The 18,576-nt window shown below is 38.8% G+C and overlaps 3 protein-coding genes across 3 annotated transcripts; 1 reads left to right on the forward strand and 2 right to left on the reverse strand.

Moving 5' to 3' along the window:
• Positions 1–2,141: 2,141 nt before the first annotated feature.
• Positions 2,142–4,993, reverse strand: gatad1 (GATA zinc finger domain containing 1). The gene is made up of 5 exons (XM_022202306.2): positions 4,513–4,993; positions 3,179–3,301; positions 3,038–3,097; positions 2,641–2,824; positions 2,142–2,563 (listed from the first exon to the last, which is right to left on the reverse strand). The coding sequence occupies exons 1-5, from the start codon at positions 4,690–4,692 to the stop codon at positions 2,373–2,375; spliced, it is 738 nt and encodes a 245-aa protein (XP_022057998.2). The 5' UTR covers positions 4,693–4,993; the 3' UTR covers positions 2,142–2,372.
• Positions 4,994–5,676: 683 nt separating this feature from the next.
• Positions 5,677–9,690, forward strand: chrac1 (chromatin accessibility complex subunit 1). The gene is made up of 3 exons (XM_022202312.2): positions 5,677–5,919; positions 6,036–6,162; positions 8,648–9,690. Exons 1-3 carry the CDS (start codon positions 5,761–5,763, stop codon positions 8,725–8,727), a joined length of 366 nt encoding a protein of 121 aa, XP_022058004.2. The 5' UTR covers positions 5,677–5,760; the 3' UTR covers positions 8,728–9,690.
• A 218-nt stretch (positions 9,691–9,908) lies between these two features.
• Positions 9,909–14,598, reverse strand: si:ch211-57n23.1 (uncharacterized). The gene is made up of 3 exons (XM_022202309.2): positions 14,431–14,598; positions 12,145–12,693; positions 9,909–10,257 (listed from the first exon to the last, which is right to left on the reverse strand). The coding sequence occupies exons 2-3, from the start codon at positions 12,681–12,683 to the stop codon at positions 10,116–10,118; spliced, it is 681 nt and encodes a 226-aa protein (XP_022058001.1). The 5' UTR covers positions 12,684–12,693; positions 14,431–14,598; the 3' UTR covers positions 9,909–10,115.
• Between the last annotated feature and the right edge of the window lie 3,978 nt (positions 14,599–18,576).

Consider the following 18,576-nt stretch of genomic DNA (forward strand, 5'->3'; position numbering starts at 1 on the left):
ATATATTTATAGCATACATTTTTTATTAAAAATTTAAAAAAAACATTCAGTATTTATGTACTGTAAGAACATAAATACTTACAAAAACACCTCTCAAAGAAGTGTGTTAATTCCAGATCACATGACCTGCTCCACGTGATGTCATTTCCTCCTGAAGAAAAGCCTGGCAAGACTCCAAGGCTTTCTGAGTTATTTAATATAAAAGTAGTGTGTGAGTCAAGTGTGGATTTATGACATGCCAACAGGTTTACTACAATATCTTTATAAATAACTTTAAATTTCAAGTTTACTGAACTGTATATAAAATTTTAGAAGAATCTTTGTGTAAAAATACCATGTGGTGTTTGTTTATAGGCGGCCATGTTGATTTTAGGCCTGAAAACCGCAAAAATGTCAACTTTGATACAAAAAGTCACACAATTATATACTGATGCTGTTCATGTTTTCAGGGATGAGTTTGTGTTTAATTCTTGTAATGTTCTTCTTAAAGGCAGAATAATGTTCTTTAAAGGAATGATAAAATATTCTTCTTGTAACATTTGCAGAATGCTGCATTCAGAGCTTCCTTCATTCACTATCATGTAACACTGTATGAATGTTTTCTAGATTTTGCAATAGGTTCCTTCCAAAACATCCCTCACAAAATCCTCAGAATTTCAAACAAAATGTTCTACCTTTGTTAAAATGTTGCATTACTGGAACATTTTACAGAAAGCATTTTATTATCTGAGGTTCTGATAACATCTGGAAAACATTTTTGGAATGTCTGTTTGCTGTTCTGGTGTTATCATGAAACACAATCTAACACCATCCATCCATCCATTCTCTATACACCGCTTTATCCTCACTGGGGTCGCGGGGGGTGCTGGAGCCTATCTCAGCTGACTCGGGTGAAGGCAGGGGACACCCTGGACAGGTCACCAGTCTGTCGCAGGGCTCAATCTAACACCATCCTCCAAAAATCCTCTGATAGCAATTTAAGCTAGCTAATATGACCACCACTAAAACCATTACCCAAAAACCCAGATACATGTGTGATAGTTGTCATGCAAGGGCAGTTTAAGATTTTATTTTTTCCATGAATACAGTAGAATCTGCTAAGGTTCAGCATCTCAAGCCCACTAGAGCAGAAAAATATGTGTCCTTGTTAAAAGTCTGAATACAAAGACCTGAATTGCTGTCCATGAAATGATTGGAGCAGAAACCATCGACTTTCTAATAAAATCTATGGTAGAAACTACCACACTACCGTTCAAAAGTCTGGGGTAACCCAGACAATGTCATGTTTGAAGTCTCTGATTTTGGGGAGCAGTAGATGCAACAAAATCCTGCACACTTAAGTAATCAGAATAATGTATTGGTAGTGTGTGCATTCAATCACATCTGACCAGTCTGAGATGGACACTGCAGAGATGGTTTAGAATTTAGCTGTGACCTGTCAATCGCATGGTAGCCCATGCTAAAACATACTTTTATTGCTTATTTCCTTCTCAATTGAACCATAAGTTACTAAATAAACACCATGCTACATTCAAAAAGTCTTGAAACTAGTGGCTGAGACTATAAGCTCATTAGGAAAATGATCACTGACGCAACAGATCAAGTGAGAAATGGTCCATTTCTCAGACTTCCATACAATGTGACTTATGAAGTCGCCCCCTGCTGGCTGTCAGAAGGAATGCATATTTGAGCCACTTCTTCATTGGCTTCACTTTTCAGACCCAGAATCTAAATCCCTTTTTTATACAATCTATGATGGAGAAACATGATGTGCAACAGAATAACTGCAATATGATTTAAGAATGTTGTATTTTAAAACTTTTGAGATTTGCATGATTTAAAAAGTGATCATCACAATCTAACACAACACTACTTACTCACACAGGAGACCTACTTACTTTTAGGATCATGCTGCACATCATCCTCACACAACTCAGATATAAATTTGGTGAACATCAAGAAGCTGGAGCAAAGTGACACACCAGATCTGCTGCATCATAAACTGCAGCATCTCTTTATGAACAATTATGACACTTTAAGTTTTATGCTGTTTATGTTATTGTAACTTTTCTAACATCATTGTATTGCAACAGCTTAATTCTGTCAAAATATAAAAACCAGAATAAGACTCACACGCAAGCTTTGAAGTGAAAAAAGAGCTTTTTGTTTAATACCAAATACAAAAGTAATATTTCAGTGTCACAGCTGTGTAAACAACTTGTCACACCTGTTTTCTTTTGTATCAAACTACGACTCGTCTTTACACCGGAGCGATGGCTGTGGCTGACGACCACTGTTGTTTTCATTATCTTACATAAATGTACATTTAGCTGTTTAGAAAAGCAACAGACTCAGTCCATATCACAGTCCTGTTAGCTGCTGCCGCTGACAGACTCTTTGACAGTGAGGGCCGGAGTGGGTCCTATATGAGCCCAGATGTAGCCTTTTTCCGGCCGTATGGGGATGGTGGGGAACGGAGAGCTTCGTGATTTGAAGTATTCAGAGGGGGCGTGGCACACAAACTCCAGGTACTCCATCTTTCTGGGCAGATCCTCCTCTGGACCTGAGACAACACACATGGTTGTTGAAGCCGAGTCTACTTTAAGACAAACAAAAATATTTTAATTCTTAATAACTCACCAACGATGTACGTCCCCGGATCAAACTGGTCCTTTGGGCTCGCCTGAGTGGGGATGAGCCAAGTCAGCGCTGCACTCTTTTCACAGTACTGGTCCTGCACGAAGCCTCGGATCTGTGCATAGTACGGCTTCCCGTCTTCCTCATCTGTTACCTTGATCACATCTCCTGTTTGGTAGTAAACACCCTGTGAACAAAACATGACAGTGGTCTGACTTATTCTCTCACATCCAGCACGGCGGTTATATTTTACCAAAGCTGTGCTGCTACTGGACTAATAAACACCGAAACCACATCAGGACACGTGTTCCGATCAGAAGAGTGTGAATTATGATACAATCATTTCTAATATGAAGCAGAACAATTTATTATTATTGCTTGATAAGAATGAACAACATACCTTATAAAATACAGATTCTGATGTGATGATTGTTGCTACAGATTCAGGTGCTTTGATTGGCTAAAGAAAGAGATCATACACAGGTGTCAGATGCATAAACTCACTAGGGAGGCAATATTCTCAATCGCTCCGGTAACTTACGTTTTTGAGTTTGAATATGTGTCTCCTGCCTTTTCCTTTTGTAGACACTTTCTTCTCAGATGCAGGAGCTTTGTACTTGGTGCTTCTCAGTCGTGCAGACCTCCTGTGGATCTCCTGCTTTGACTGGAAAAAAACACAAACATAATATTGTTCAGTCTGCAAAATAACAGAAAAATATTGAGTTTTGGTTGTTTCTGGTAAAAAAATATATATATTCTGCATTGAACCGTTTAAAACTGAGACTAGAGCAGATTTCCATATTTCTAAATGAAAAGGTGCTTTTACTGTCCTGGAAAAGTATTATTTGCCAATTAAGCATCTGCAATATTTATACTTTCAGAGTACAGTCAGATTTTTTTTGCTTCCAAAAGCAGAACCAGAACAAAGGATGGATGCAACCGTGTTGTTAGGCCTCTTCGTCTGAAGCTTAACCCTGAATGTGTTTATGCATTAATCATTTTTAATTAAAAGTAACTATAATAAACAAAATTGCCCTGGATCTGTCTATCTGACATTCAAATTATGCATTAAAGACAATTAAAAGATTACAATATAGCTGATTGAAAATGTTGGGATATCATTTTACCTTCAGTAAACGTCGGATCTGTTTACTGAAGTTTAATTATTTTTTTCTGTCATGCCAATTAAGACCTTTTTTTTTCAAAGCTGGATCTCCTCAGTAGTGAGTCTAATATGTGTATGGATGCTTTTCTGAAGCTATATAAAAATGTGGCCTCTCTAATGAATAAAGTAACTAAAAAAGGCAACAGACAGCTGAGGGGCAATTAAAAAACCTTTTTTTGATTTTGTGATAAGTTGCTGTAATTAGATAAGTTATCATTAGGCTATGGAGAGAATTTCTAGTGTTGGATTTTTTTAAATTAACATCACAAACAGTAGGTGTGTTTTGATTTTTATTAGTTATATACTTGGTGTATTATGTAAGAAGACCTGGTTGGTAAACTTTATGCCCTCACCACCTATTCCATCTTGTCTCCTCGACTATTTAAATGCTCACTCACCCAAACTAAAATTAAACAAAATTTACAAAAGCAACTATTTCAAAGGCGCTCCTTTACATATGAATCTAGCTTTAAATATTCTCATAATAAAATTAATTCTAAGACGAACAGTATAAGAACCACTGCTCTAAGAAGTCTGCATTCACTGTGATAAGGGTGAAGCATACAAAGAAAGTAGGTGCACAGTGTCTCACGTATTATATTTCTAACTTGAAAATAGTTCAACTATCAGTTTAACCCTTAAAGATTTCTGGGCGTGTACCCCACAACAACCAGGCCCTGTGGAGGCAGCCTGTCCTCGGTGTGACTGACCTGCTTCCCCCCGCCATTGCTGGGCTGAGTGTTGGAGGACATACAGGGTCCTGACGCCGCGCCGCTGCTGCTCTTCCCGGTGCAGTTGTTGCAGAGGATTTCCCCCTGGTTTCCTTTCTTCCACATGGAGGAAGAGTTGGTCTTGCAGATGGCGCAGCATGGTTTTAAACCCAGCGGCATCCTCAGCGCTCACAAAACGACGCCAGCGTACGACGAAACGAACGCAACTCAACAATGAGATGAAACTGCTCCTGCTCACCGTTTCGCGTCAGTTTCCGAAAAATGTGACTCCAAAAAATGTCACCAGAAAATGTGTCTTATTCCTGCAACACGTAAACTTTAGAGGGCCAAATTTGACACTAAAGTACTCGTGACATTGCTCAAATTTAATCACGACCCAGATTGTTTATTTGTGTAGCGCCATTGCTAGCGCCACTATTCTTCTTCGGCAGTTTCTCCTGAGAGAACGTCTTCTTCTGTGGTTGATATTCTGGCGTCGCCGAAGTCAAACGCCACCAATGGATTGGAGGACACTGCGCCAAACTAAGAACAAAAACCATCCCCGCTATAATAATAATCATAATTATAATAACAATTTTTAATATATAATTTATTTTAAAAAATCAACCAAAATCTAGCGAAATTTGATGGATTTTGGTTGACTTTTTTTGTGAATGTTCTTAAAGAAAATATTAGAAGTCTTATTACTAATATATATTGGCTTGCACAGTGGTGTACTGGTTAGCACTTTCGTTCAAATCCCGGCCTGGGCCTGGGATCTTTCTGCATGGAGTTTGCATGTTCTCCCTCTGCATGCGTGGGTTTTCTCCGGGCACTCCGGCTTCCTCCCACAGTCCAAAAATATGCTGAGGTTAATTGATTACTCTAAATTGCCCGTAGGTGTGAATGTGAGTGTGCCAATTTGGGGATTTTGTTAAACAGCGCTTTTAAGGAAGTTTTGGAATTTTCTTCCTGAAGATTTTACAATTTTTTATAAACTTGAGGATATGTTTTTTGGGTTTTTTTGCAGAATTTTTTTTGATTGTTTTTCAGACAAGAAACTCTTTGGTGCCCGTAAATGAAGACAACAGGAGGGTTAACCGTGTTTTCAGATTGAGGCTCCTCCTGTCCGGCAGGTGTCGCTGCTGCAGTGAAAAGGCCGCCAAGCGTCGTCAACACGAAGAAGAAGAAACCGCGTCACCGTTCAAAACAGTACTTGAAGTTCCGACTGTCTGGCGCTGCGTCCTCATGAAGATGTCTCAAAATACTCCCGACAAAGACGACCAAACGTCGAGCACCAAGAGGAACATCTCGCTGCCCATCTCCAGGGTGAGACTGATCATGAAGAGCTCCCCAGACGTGTCCAGCATCAACCAGGACGCTCTGTTTCTCACCACCAAGGCGACGGTGAGCAGCTAACCCGCCGCTTCACTTAGCTACTAGCGCCGTTAGCACCTCCGTTAGCTGTGAGCGTTTGTGTTGAATTAAGCTGTCGGTTGTTGACTTTTCTCGTGTCGTTTAAGGAGCTGTTCGTCCAGCATCTAGCTCTGTCCTCGTTCAACAACGGCTCCGGGAAGGAAACCAACAGCCTGTCGTACAGCGACCTGGCGAGCACCGCGGAGGAGACCGAGACCTTCCACTTCCTCACAGGTGAGACAAACACCTGCAGGGTTAGACAGATAGCAGCCTGACCTCCTGTCCATCCTCTGAGACGCAAATGTGGACATAGTATATAATAAATGATATAGTAATATCCGTATTTACAACACTTGCAAAATGAAAGGTTTACGAAATATTTTGACAGACAGAGCAAAAGCATGATATCCAGAAGTCAGCATAATAATCATTTAGATACATTTAACAATGTAATACAGGTGCAAATCTGCAAAATTTACAGTATCAATACCAACAGATGCTAGTAAGGGACACTCACCACATTTAAACCCGTGCATTGTGGTGATTGTGTTCATTTAGAAAGCATCAAGTTCTCTACAATACAAGAATCTCTGCAACACCAGTGTTTATTTGTCAGTATTTCTACTCTTGGAAAAATCAATTTGTACTGTCACACATGCTGCTGTAACACTACAAAATCTCAGCTTAGGGGTTAATAAGGCTTATCTTAGAGTAATCAAAGCAATAAAACATTAATAATTAATTCAAGTCAGCAATTTTTATATAACACATTGACAAACAGCAGCCTTTGAGTATGTATTCCAGTAGAGAAATCAGACAGGTGGTAGAAGTTTAATAAGGTAAGGACCTAACAATATCATATAAAACAAAAATTCACCCTAATATTAAAGTGCAGACTAGCAATGTTATTAAGTATGACAATTTAAAAGTAACGTAATTAATAATCTCAGCTAGTTATGTCATTTTTTTCAGAATTGACTCTGTTGGCCAAGTAAATTGAACAGGAATTTCCTTTTTGTTTGCTGTCAAATTACTTACAGAGCATCAGATGTGCATTAAGGAAACGGGTTACAATGCTATGCAAAACAATAGATATGTTTAAAAGAGCTCACTTTAAGTGAACCTGAGTTTATAGTGCAAAATTTCAGTGAACCAAAGTTCAGTGCTGATACAGTTATTAGCCATAAATACAGGAGCCTACATGAGGTAGGCTGACAATAGTGCAGTACAGCAGAGAGACATGCGTGTTTTAATATTGTGGAGTCCTGACCTTAATATTTACAGTTAAGATCCTACAAAATTGTACTTGGAAAGCCCAATGAATGCAAAGATGCTCTATGAGTGGTGTATTGGCCTTAGTGTAGAGGAAGCCATGCAACTAGGAGCCAGAGAAGTACAAAGAGATCGAGAAAAGCACAAACTACAGCAGCAACAAGCAGTCAAAAAGCTTAATAAGGCATGAATAGAGAACATAAAAGTGAGTCAACAAACATGGGTTTTAGAAGTGTTTTAAAAGAAGTCACAGATTTTGTAGGCTTTATCTCCTGAAGTATTTTCTAACCTGAGGGGTCCTGATAGCAAGCGCACAGTCTCCTTCAGATTTAAGCGTCGATTTCTGGCAGAGAAGCAGGGTATCAGTCCTCCTCCGTATTTAGAACACGTGCATTTGGCTTCCCCAGGAAAAACATTAAAGAAGCCAAGAACTTTTTATTTCAGCAACCTCATGCAGCTCAAATCTGCAGAATCTCAGTTACCCAAGAACCCCTGGGACGACTCAAGAAATAAACCCTGGGTCCGAACCTGCTCTCGTTGACATAAACTAGTTGCTTTTCTGCTGAAAAATAAACCCAAGGGCTTGACTACGAAGCATGCTTGACATTGCCAAGCCATTTTTCTAAACCTAAAACCCTTTTAAAAGTAATAAGTATCACTGTGGTGGTGATCTGCTTTGTTTGCTAACTGAGGCGTTCTTCAGACCCAGTGCACACATCCACTAAAGACGATGTTTTATGGCTCATTTGACTCTTCTTCCACACAAAATGGACTGATCTTGTGCCACCTACTTCATTCATGGCACCAGGTTGTTATAATGGAGAGCTATGTTGAATATAAAACTTAATTATCTTACCACTAAGTGCAGCCGCTTATTTCTAATGCGACCGCTGCACATTAGAGCTCATCGACTTTAAATGTCATACATTTAAACAATACATGAACAAGTGCATTTAGGTCTGTTCCATTATGAAGGATAATTGAAAATCACTTAAGTTTTTAAGTGCAAAAGAGATTCAGCAGCAAATCATTATTAAACATAAAACCACATTCATGCATCGCCTGCCTAATAAATCGATATTGTTGGTAATGCTGTCATTTTTTTCCCCTTCTTAGTCATTTTAAATGCTCAGTTTTTACCTACAGACAAAAGTATCACAACCAAATATTAGTGACGAAACAAACTGGTCCATTTTATGGTAAAATATAAAGTAGTTGAAACAATAATCAACAAGTAGTCTGCTGAGGCAAACAGACTACAGCCACACATCCAACATGGAAACGGTTTTTATTTCACATCATCCTAATAAGTTCTTCCAGTCAAAATGCACCAAATGTTTTTGCTTTTTTAGCAATTAGCATGAAACTAGATGTTTCACAAGCAGAGGCCAAGCACTGAGTCTGGTATTGACTTTGACTCGGTGTAATGTTTTCTTTACTCTGACAGATATCCTGCCTAAGAAGATCTTGGCTCGGGATTACCTCAAGTCTTTGGAGCAAATGCAAGAAGAGGAAGGTGATTTTTAAAAAACAGAGGAAAGCTGGATGAGTTTCCCATCTGGATGGATGTTATTACATGTAGTCGTCCCGCCTGTCATCGAGAGTAAAGTGGCTGGCACAAGAGACGCTTTGAACTTTCTCAGTGCTTTTAAACGCACTGACAGAGTTCATCTGTAGGAATTTTGGAAAGAGTTAGAGGACACGGAGCTGAAAGTAAAACCCGCATGGGATTGATGTGAAATCAAGTGAAGACTGAAAGATCAGCTTCAACCACAACGACACAGAGAGTCTTAGAAGAACATAGAAGTTTCACCACACGTCTATGATAAATAACTGATGCCGACAAACTGAATTTCTAACAATGGCCCCTAAAAAAGCAGGTTTGCGGCTTAATTGATTACCTCTACACAGGCATATTTTTGAAATTATTTTTATTGTTTTATGCATCAGAATGGGCTTTTGGCCTGTATACCGAGACTGAAGGTTTTCTGTCAGCAAAGTCTTACATTTTATGCTTATTTTGCATTCACTACCATCAGGAAAAGTGAAATGAGCTCACTCCGATCCATTCCACACAGCTGCAGCACAGATGTCTGAACTCCAGACTTACTATTGCCTTTAAAACACGACCGAGGGAGCTCTTTATTTTGGGGCCGTTGTCAAGCATTGATTTGAAAGCAAAATGTGCCGTTACTGATAGTAGGTTACACATGATGCTGTAGTTTTTGTTAAAACGATACGGTCATGTTTTGAACTCTGAGTAGATCACAATAAATACTTGAAAATTGTTGGAGCTAATCAAAATACAAATACCTCTGTTTTTTCCAGCATAACTGCAAAATACCTGCTGTTTTTCCAAATGAAACATTCACTCTCAGCCTAATAGATGTGAATATTTAACGTGTATACAGTGTAGAAGGCGTCCTCCTTGTCTATTTACAAATTTGTGGTTTAGATTTGATATTAAAATAAAGATTCACGCTGTATGACTTTTTTTTTTGCACCGAATGCTTTTTATATCCTGAAGAGACGCATGTTAAAGTACAGTTTATGAACTCTGAATGGGGTGTTAAACAACTCACTTATTCTCCTCCAAGCTTCACAAGTGTCTTGCAGTTTTACTAGAGGTTTAATACGACCATGAAATCTCCACACGGAACATGCTTGCAAACAAAAACTTGATTTAACAGTTAGATATTCATCAAAACTCCCTGATAATGTGAAGTTTATTGATCTGCCGATTCCAGGTTACACTTTTTGCTGTGGTACATGTGCTGATATAACAATAAGGTGCTTATCAAGTGTGTTTTTGTTCTCATATTAAAAACTAAAATAATCCTGACCATGCATGCTACATTGTTGTACATTCATGTATAAATACAGTTGCAATAAGGGGGTTGGTGTTTCCAGGGTCGTCACTGTCGGATGAATTTGCTGAGTCGAAGCTGCATGTTGAGCAGATTCTTCTCTAAAGTAGAAAACTGCTTCTCCAGGTGGTTTGCCATGTGCTCTCTGCCCTCTATAGCATCCCTCGTGTTGGCCAGATGCTCCTTCATGCTGAACAAGATGAGAAACCACAAGTAAATATGAAACTTTCTGACAAAAAACACAGTCTAACATGCAAAACGTGTTCCCCCAAATACACGGCTTCTTGTTCTTACATCTCAAAGCACTGAGTTCAATGTTAAATGATCTACAACCATTTTAGTGCCAGAGCCTCGTCTCGGCCAGATGTCCCGACAAATGACTGTTGGAAAACACTTGAAATGACTCAGCTTGTCTGGGAGATGTTTCCACTCCATCTTCCGTCTGTTACGTTTTTTGCAAACAAGCAACACTGATCCAGGGTTCCCAAGCCCCTCACCGGTAATAATAATTCAGGACTAGCCCCCACAGCTGGCCTTGGAACAGTTTTTGAATTCAAAGCCAGCTGGAAACGTAGCTGAAGTGAGGCTTGGAGCTGTTTATTGTGACTGATCTCTGCAAAGTACAGTAGATTTAGTCTGTATATAAATATAGATGTGCCAAACACACACAAATGTCTTCATCCCTGCATCACTAAAGAAGAAACCAGGGGAGAAATATTCACATCATCCTCACTTATTCAGCTGCTACACCACTAAACTGTATGATTGCAGAAGAAACGTCGCAGAAAAGTCGCATTATTAAGACATAATATGAACATTATTTGTTGAGAAAGAGAATGTCAGATTAGAAGGATATGTATTTCAGTGGGCTTTAGGGATTGCAGCATTATGTGGTCGATGCCTGATGGTAACAACACATAAAACACAACTCCTGGCTTCAGCTAGTTGGGAATCTTTGTCGCATGTCATTAAACATCTTGCAGAATGTTTCTAGTCTGAAAAAGAGAACAACTGCTAGATGGATTGCTGTGACCCTCTGTACAAACATTCATGATCCCCAGAGGAAGAACTAGTATCATGTTGATGATTACCTCACCAGCAATTTCACTTCTCCTGTTTGTTGAAATGATTTGGGACATTCATGACTCCCAAACCAATTATAAACTCTACTGACTTGAATAAACTCTTGGCGTTTGATCTGGAGCCACCATCAGGCCAAGATTTCTGTTCATCCGTCACTTACAAAACCAATGATACTCCCATCAGTATCAGCTAACATTGTTTTCATAGTGCTAATTAGTCAAAATGATGGTGCTAACATGCCGAGCTAAGACGGTGAAATTGGTACCAAAATTACAATTAAGATACATATCTTTTTGTCATTCTTGATTAATTCTTCACTTGTTAAAGACTGTGATTCTATTTTCTAAAAAAAAGAGCATGAAGATGCATAAGAAACATCTCACACACACACACAGGTGCAACATCATGAAACAAATCTGCATCAGCTATCTGATATTCAATCAAGCCTGGAATTATTCATACCCCTCACAAAATTTGACTTAAAAGTTACTTTTCTTCAACCAGCACGTTTGTTTTTTAATTAGAAATGACACAGGTGTTTCCCAAAAGATAATCAGATGATGTACAAGAGGCATCATTGTGGATAAAATGATTTCTCAGCTTTTATTTGATGATTTATTTGAAGTAACTTCAAATCAACATTTGCTAGGGGTATGAATAATTTCAGGCTTGACTGTATATACATCAGACAGCAGCGTGACTTAATTCATACATTAAGTATTTGGGGAAATACTTCCATCAGTACCTGGTGAGCTGCTGCTGGAGCTTGCTTCACTCTTTTCACTCCAAGGACCTTTTTGTTCAACAAATGGTTTTCAAAATAAGAGCTTATATATTATAATAAAGACATGGCTTGTTCTGTTATAATGTAGGTCAAGTCTCATAAGAACATTTGGAACCTTTTCTTTCAGTATAAATAGGGTTTGTATTGTTCCTTAGGTCATTCTGCCCATAGACCAGATAAATTCATTCTCCACAGGTGCCTCTTTCTCACCTTGTTAGTGCTCCTTGGTCCTTCCCTTCTTTCCTCTTCTCTGCCAGACCAACAAACACTGTCTCCATGGTCTGCATAGTTTCTACCATCTTCTGGTGCTCTGAGCGAATCCCCTGGACCTCCTCTCTGGCCTGGTAGTCGTAGGAGACTCCCCCTTCTTCCACCCCGCTGGAGGTGGACACCGCCTGCAGCGCAGCCCTGTTCTGCAGAACAAGCAGACGGGACTTTGCAAACTCTTCGGGCCCAGCGATGTTTTCCCAGCAGATCGGAGGGGACGGCGGTAACCAGAAGCGCTGGGTGCAGTTAACTGGTTTTTCTGGGGTCTCCGTTATGAAGGGGCTGTCGGCAGGGAAGCTGTGGAGCAGGTGCAGAATAGACGATCCAGATCCCCACTCCAAGTCCTCTACGTCTGGCTCCCCTGACATTTGCTCAAAGTGAAGAGAACCTGCTGATCCTGCATCCTCTGCTGGGGAACAGACAGCCAGCAGCAGGCAGCAGGACAGGCAGAGCCAGGCTCTGCTCACTGTCCGCTGGAGCATCTCCAACCACCTGAAACATCAAGAATCAGACACGCTGGCATCGTGACAGACAGCCTTTTATTCACTGAACGATATTTTGCTGATCAAAGCTTTTGTTTGGATCAGCAAAGCCAGTAAACTAAACACATGAATTGTGATGACATTTCCAGACAAACTGTTGTGTGGAGGACAAATTGAGAGTTTTATAGATGAGTAGATTTACTGTTTAATAGAAAAGTGAATAACAGTGAAATGAAGCTGTCATACTGCAGTTTTAACTTAACAGTAAATATGATCTTATGCTTAATAAAAAAAAACAAAGGAAAAAGATTTTACACAGAGGTGCCACATAATTATTATTTTCCTGATCCAAACCATTATTTTGTCACATCCAAAGTCATCCAAGTTTCAGTGAATTCAATGAAGGCATTGAAGTGCACATGAAAGCACCGTTGATGACTGCAACACCAGCATCATCACAGGAAATGCAAAAGGCCCACGCTGTTGAGACACGAACAGACTATAAAACATTAAAAGAAGCTGAAGTTTAACTTGTTGCTTCCAGCTGTTTGTAGGAGTCTTTCCATTGCATTTATGAAATACCTGCAGCATCGAACAGCAGCAGAATTCAAATATGAGTGTCTACAAAGCAAAAGAGGTGCTGCTACTTAAAAAAAACAAACATTAATTTGTTCATTTTAAATAAAATCACAATCAAATCAGCACAAGCTATTGTTATTTTACTTTTTTTTGCCATATCTGAAAGAAAAAACATGTATATTAAGTACAGAAGAAATGGCAGATTGTCCTTGTTTTGTTAAACTACAGGTAATATCGAGTAAAATCACTGTATGTATTAATGTATGTTGAGAGTAAAAAAAGGGGCGATGACACAGAAAAACTGCTCAAAACTAAAATTTAATTAAAAATGCCCACATCAAAAGTAGTATAAAGTTAAAAACAGTGAAAATCATACTGTTTAACTCTGTTTAAATCAGCTGAAAATATCCATATTTTGTAGATATTTCCTGTTATTTTCACAGTTTATACAGTTTTTGAACTGAAATCCCAATGTGAGGGATAACCTCCTTAAACAGTACTCATTTTTGGACAGTTTGGTCAGTATTTGTGCCATACCTCTGCTACTGAAATCGGAAATGCTCTTTTAACATGCATTTAGTTACTTTTGTAATGTTGAATACAATCTTTTTTTAAATGTTCATTTTGATCCTAATTTTTTCCCTATAGATGTTGTCTTAGACTTACCTGAAGCATCAAACAGCAGCAGGGACTATATAATAAAACATGACTATCCCAATATTTTCTAACAAAGCTTTCCTAGCAGACTTTTTAACTTTTGTTTATTTCTTTGGGGTTGTAACAGATTTCCTGTTCTTCAGTTATGGCTTTTCAGTTTTGGTGCGTTGGCTCAGAGACTTTCGGTACTCCATCTGGTCACTTTCATGAAACATTTCTGGACTCGTCTCTGCTTTAAATAGGCAACACATTCAAAAGATTCCTCTATAAAAATCACCATGGATTCGCGATACTTTGAATTAACCATCTCCAAAAACGTGCAGCGTTTAATTTCTCACAGTTTCACGCGGAGTTTGCTTTAATTTTGGCAGCTTCGTTGTTGGCAGAATTGAAAAAAAGTGCAAAGTAACGAATCACAGAGAGGAAACCCGGCACTATTGATCGCCACAATAACTTTACCAAACACAAACCTGGTTCCTAATAATTCTAATAGAAGCATAAATGGTCTTACCTTGCAACGAAACCGCAGCGACAAAGGAGTGTGTGTGAGTGTGTGTGAGTGTGAGTGTGTGTGTTAGACGCTCCCCATCGGAAAAAGTGAGTCGTTGACTGCAGCCTGTTACATGCAATCAGAATCTCTTTTTACTGGCCGGGCAGCAGCACAGTCAGGAGGGTTTTCCTTCACAGTCTGAGGAGGCAATAATGGAAAACTCGCCACAGAGAATGCAAAATACACTTGGAGTTTAATGTGTCCTGAAAGTGCAAACGTCTTGCTGGCAGTGGTTGTATTTTCTGCACCTTATTCCTGCATAAAAGTCTTTTATTGTGAAATATCTACTCTGAAATACTGCTTTTGGTTTTTCCACAGCTTTTGAAGCCTTTTTTGTATGAAGTGTGAGGAGGAGGTGTGATGCTCTGGGTATTTATGAGCCGTTTTACTACAGAACCAGCTCGAGTTTTAGATGTGGCCCATTTTTAAAGTCTAATTATTCCAGCTGATTCACTGTGCAGCCCCGACTGGATATTTATCCAATTATTTTCCACATGAAAACTGTACAATAGATTCTAAAAGATGCTCAAACTGTCCAAGAGCCTGTGATTAACATCTGTATTTATTTAGTGAAAAGCCAGGGAATGAATTTGTGTAGCCCGAGGCTCACACCCTGACATAAGCAACCAGGAATGGGACATATTTTGGCACAAACAACCGTGAGTGTTGTAATTTCAGGGGAGGAAAGGACACAAGGCACACAACACCAGCCTCAGAGACAGAACAGTGAATTTAAGGATGAATTTTTAAACTGCCAAGAAGGGTGGGACTGAAAAATGCTGTATCATATCACCTCACAGTTCAATGAAATGTGAGTGAACAAAACTGGTTTCAGGAGTTAGATAGAAAACCAGTTGAGTTCAGTTCATGTGAAAGGACAAGATGAGTAAATTTAAGATGTTGAAACCCTGTTAACATTTTATTATTCTGAGGAGTCACTTCTTCATTTGACATCTGTAGTGACTCTTCCTAGAGCCACTTTATACCTTTGTATCAACGATAAGCACATGTCAGATCGATCCCAGTGACTCTGTTAAAGCCTAAAGGCCCATTTTCAGCTAGAATTGCTTGTGTTCTAAAAACATTCTGAGAAAGTTCTGCAAGCTTCTAGTTAGGAATAATCTCTTTGGAAGCGCCCTCTGAGGGTGATTCTGAGGGTGATTAAACTGTGAACAGCCAATCAGAATCAGCAGCTAGTGTCACATGTGGTGTGGTTCAGGGATTTTACATTGAACCTGAACTCACAGCACAGTGGACCAAATCCTGCTTCCTGTGCTACATAGTTATTACTGGAGGTGTCTGAAGCTGAATTCACCTTCTTGATCTGTGTTCTGTGCTGCTGAAAGCGAGTTAATCAAAGTGCATTTCTTGTAACATCTTCAATCTGAACAATATTAGTCTTTTTCTTCATTGTGTGCACATTTGCAGGAACTGAATTTGACACAAACCTTCATTATGAGTCACATTTCTTTTGCATTCTTATTACAAGAAACATCCAGGACTTAATTTCCCATGTTTTAAAAGCACACAGCAGGTTTCCACTATAATTATTTTCTCTGACCTACAAAACAGAGAGGTCTCTGGGGAGTTTCCTCTCTGAAACAAATGCATGCTGGGACATCTTCTACACTGATAGTTGCTTTAGAAATTTAACTAATTAGCTCAGTGAACTCTCATCAGTTCATTCATTCAACTCATTGTTTCAGTCACAGTCAAAGGAATTCATATTCATGAACTCTGTGAAAGAAAACTCTAAATACAAAGTTGAATTTCCTTGTATAAGGCTTTGATTTACAGCTGGTTTTGGCAGCCAGATGTTGTTTTTCAGGTCCTGCGAACACTTTTCAGTGCATTCAGAGATCAAAAGGAAGCAGTTAGGATTATTTGTTCTGTTCAGATGAAGATAATCTGTGTTTTTTTTATCTCAGTAGTGAAACAACGGAGGAGGAAGAACAACAAAAATGGTGACAGTTGTTGGACTTCTGCTGCACTTGAAAAGAAAGAAATGACTGACTGGGCTTGCTGTGCTAAAGTGCCTGTTTCTGCTCAAGGTAGGAATGCCTTTTAGGTTACATCAACTGCAACAAATCCGACACCAGAACAGCGAGGAAAATCCGTCTCACAGCAACAGAGCAACAGCAAACTAATGTGACTGGTCAAAACAAACAGCCACAGTGTGTAGAAAATGCCATGCACTGATCTCATTATTACTTATGTGAGTTACATGTAATTGCTTTGGCAAAATGGTGCCTTCTAACCTCTGAGTCTAGTAAAGTTAATTTTATTCAGCAGCTGCCACAATGCTCTTTACAACAGTTAAAACATATGAAGCTCTTTTTAGACTCTTGGGCTGGAAAAGGATAATTAACACCACAAAAATGTATATTGAGGAAAAGTGCAGAAAGAGCAACAGTCAGTCTTCAGTGTTAAAATTACAGTGTGGAAAACAGAATGGGAATATTAAGGATACCATACAAACACAATACAAAACCTTTTTACCTTGGAATGGGTCGTATCTGGGTGTCCTCAAGAATCCAGTGCAAGTGTCTGGATGAGACACGAACCTTATCTAGAGCATTTGACATTTAAAGCAAATGGATTATTTAACACAGAAACTGCTGAATTTAACAGCCTAAATGGCATTAAGGATACATTTGAATTGAGATTTAGATCGTTCTAGATGTTATTCCAGTTTAATTGTGAGTAAAACTTGATTTTCCTATCCCGGTAGAGAGTGTTTGGTGAAGACCTGCATCAAAAAACAGTCATGAAGTGATGCACAAACATAAAAAAAACATAGTAAGGATCTTGTAAATAAACATATTATGCATCCACATATGAAATATGAGAGCGAGTATGTCTTTTTAGTTGAAGAATGAAATGGAATATCCAGTAATTGGTTGTAAATCAATAGCAGCATGATGTCAGGACTCTACTGCTCACATCTCCATCTTTTTTTTGCTTGATGGGTTGGCATCTTAAACTAACAGACTGATATTTGATTTGACAAAGTATATTACACCATGAAAAACCACTGCATAAGTCAGCAAGGCCATACCTGACAGTGAGTGAGTTGCTTTCTGCATTTAATTTGAAAAACACTAAATGGTGAGTATTTTAACTATTCCAGTGACTTTGGAAAACACTGAGTGAAACTTCGCACCATTTTCTGGAAGAAAAAACAAACTGATTCATGGAGAAAATGATCAATATATTCACTGTCAGTGAAAATAACTGTTATCTGCAGCCTTGATCATTGTCCTGCTGCCTTTTAAACGGATTCATTAGTTTATGTACAGTTGTCAATGCTGAGAGTGTAAAATGATCAGAGTTTGCACTTTGGCTCCTTTGGATAAACTCAGATTAAACACAATTTTATTTATTTATGTGATGGCGCAGCAACTTCCACCCAGATCAATAGATACATGGACATTGCACAAGAAAACAAACCTAAAATCAATCAAATCCTGGAACCTCTAAGAGCCACATGGGAGAGGAGGACTAACTAGAGCTGAACCATGAATTAACTTTAAATCAAAACTGTCATTTGAAACAAAGCAATTGCAAAATTAAAAAGCTGCAAATCTACTATTTATGGAGTGCAGTGCATACCTAGGTGTTTTTATGTTGAAGGTTTTACAAATTCATTGCATTCTCCCTTTGTAACTCCACCTCCATCTCAGTTTTTACACAGTGAATATTAAACTAAAGCTTGACTTCAGAAAATGATTTTGCAAATCAAATTGCAATCAGAGCACCTGATATTTCCTCCAAACTATCAAGACTGAGGCCAGAGACGTGATGAAGTTTCTCTGCATCTCCTGGATGTGTGACTAAGGCACTGTATTCTGGCAAGTTTGATTTAATTGAGTAATATTGTTTAAAAACTGACTGGTGTGTGCTGCTATCACTGTATTGTCGTCATACATGGGAGCATGATGAAAATATAAGTAGGTGCCACTGGACGGCGCATTGAAACAAGCTAAATTAACAACAATAAACAATAAAATCGAATGTACATATAAAACAAAACTGTATTAGGAATTCAAACATATGCAAAAGAGGCAAGATATATACAGTACAGTGAGGAGGTCATGAGATCAAATA

The sequence above is a fragment of the Acanthochromis polyacanthus genome, chromosome 11 (assembly GCF_021347895.1).
Source record: "Acanthochromis polyacanthus isolate Apoly-LR-REF ecotype Palm Island chromosome 11, KAUST_Apoly_ChrSc, whole genome shotgun sequence".
In the NCBI taxonomy this organism is placed as follows: domain Eukaryota; kingdom Metazoa; phylum Chordata; class Actinopteri; family Pomacentridae; genus Acanthochromis; species Acanthochromis polyacanthus.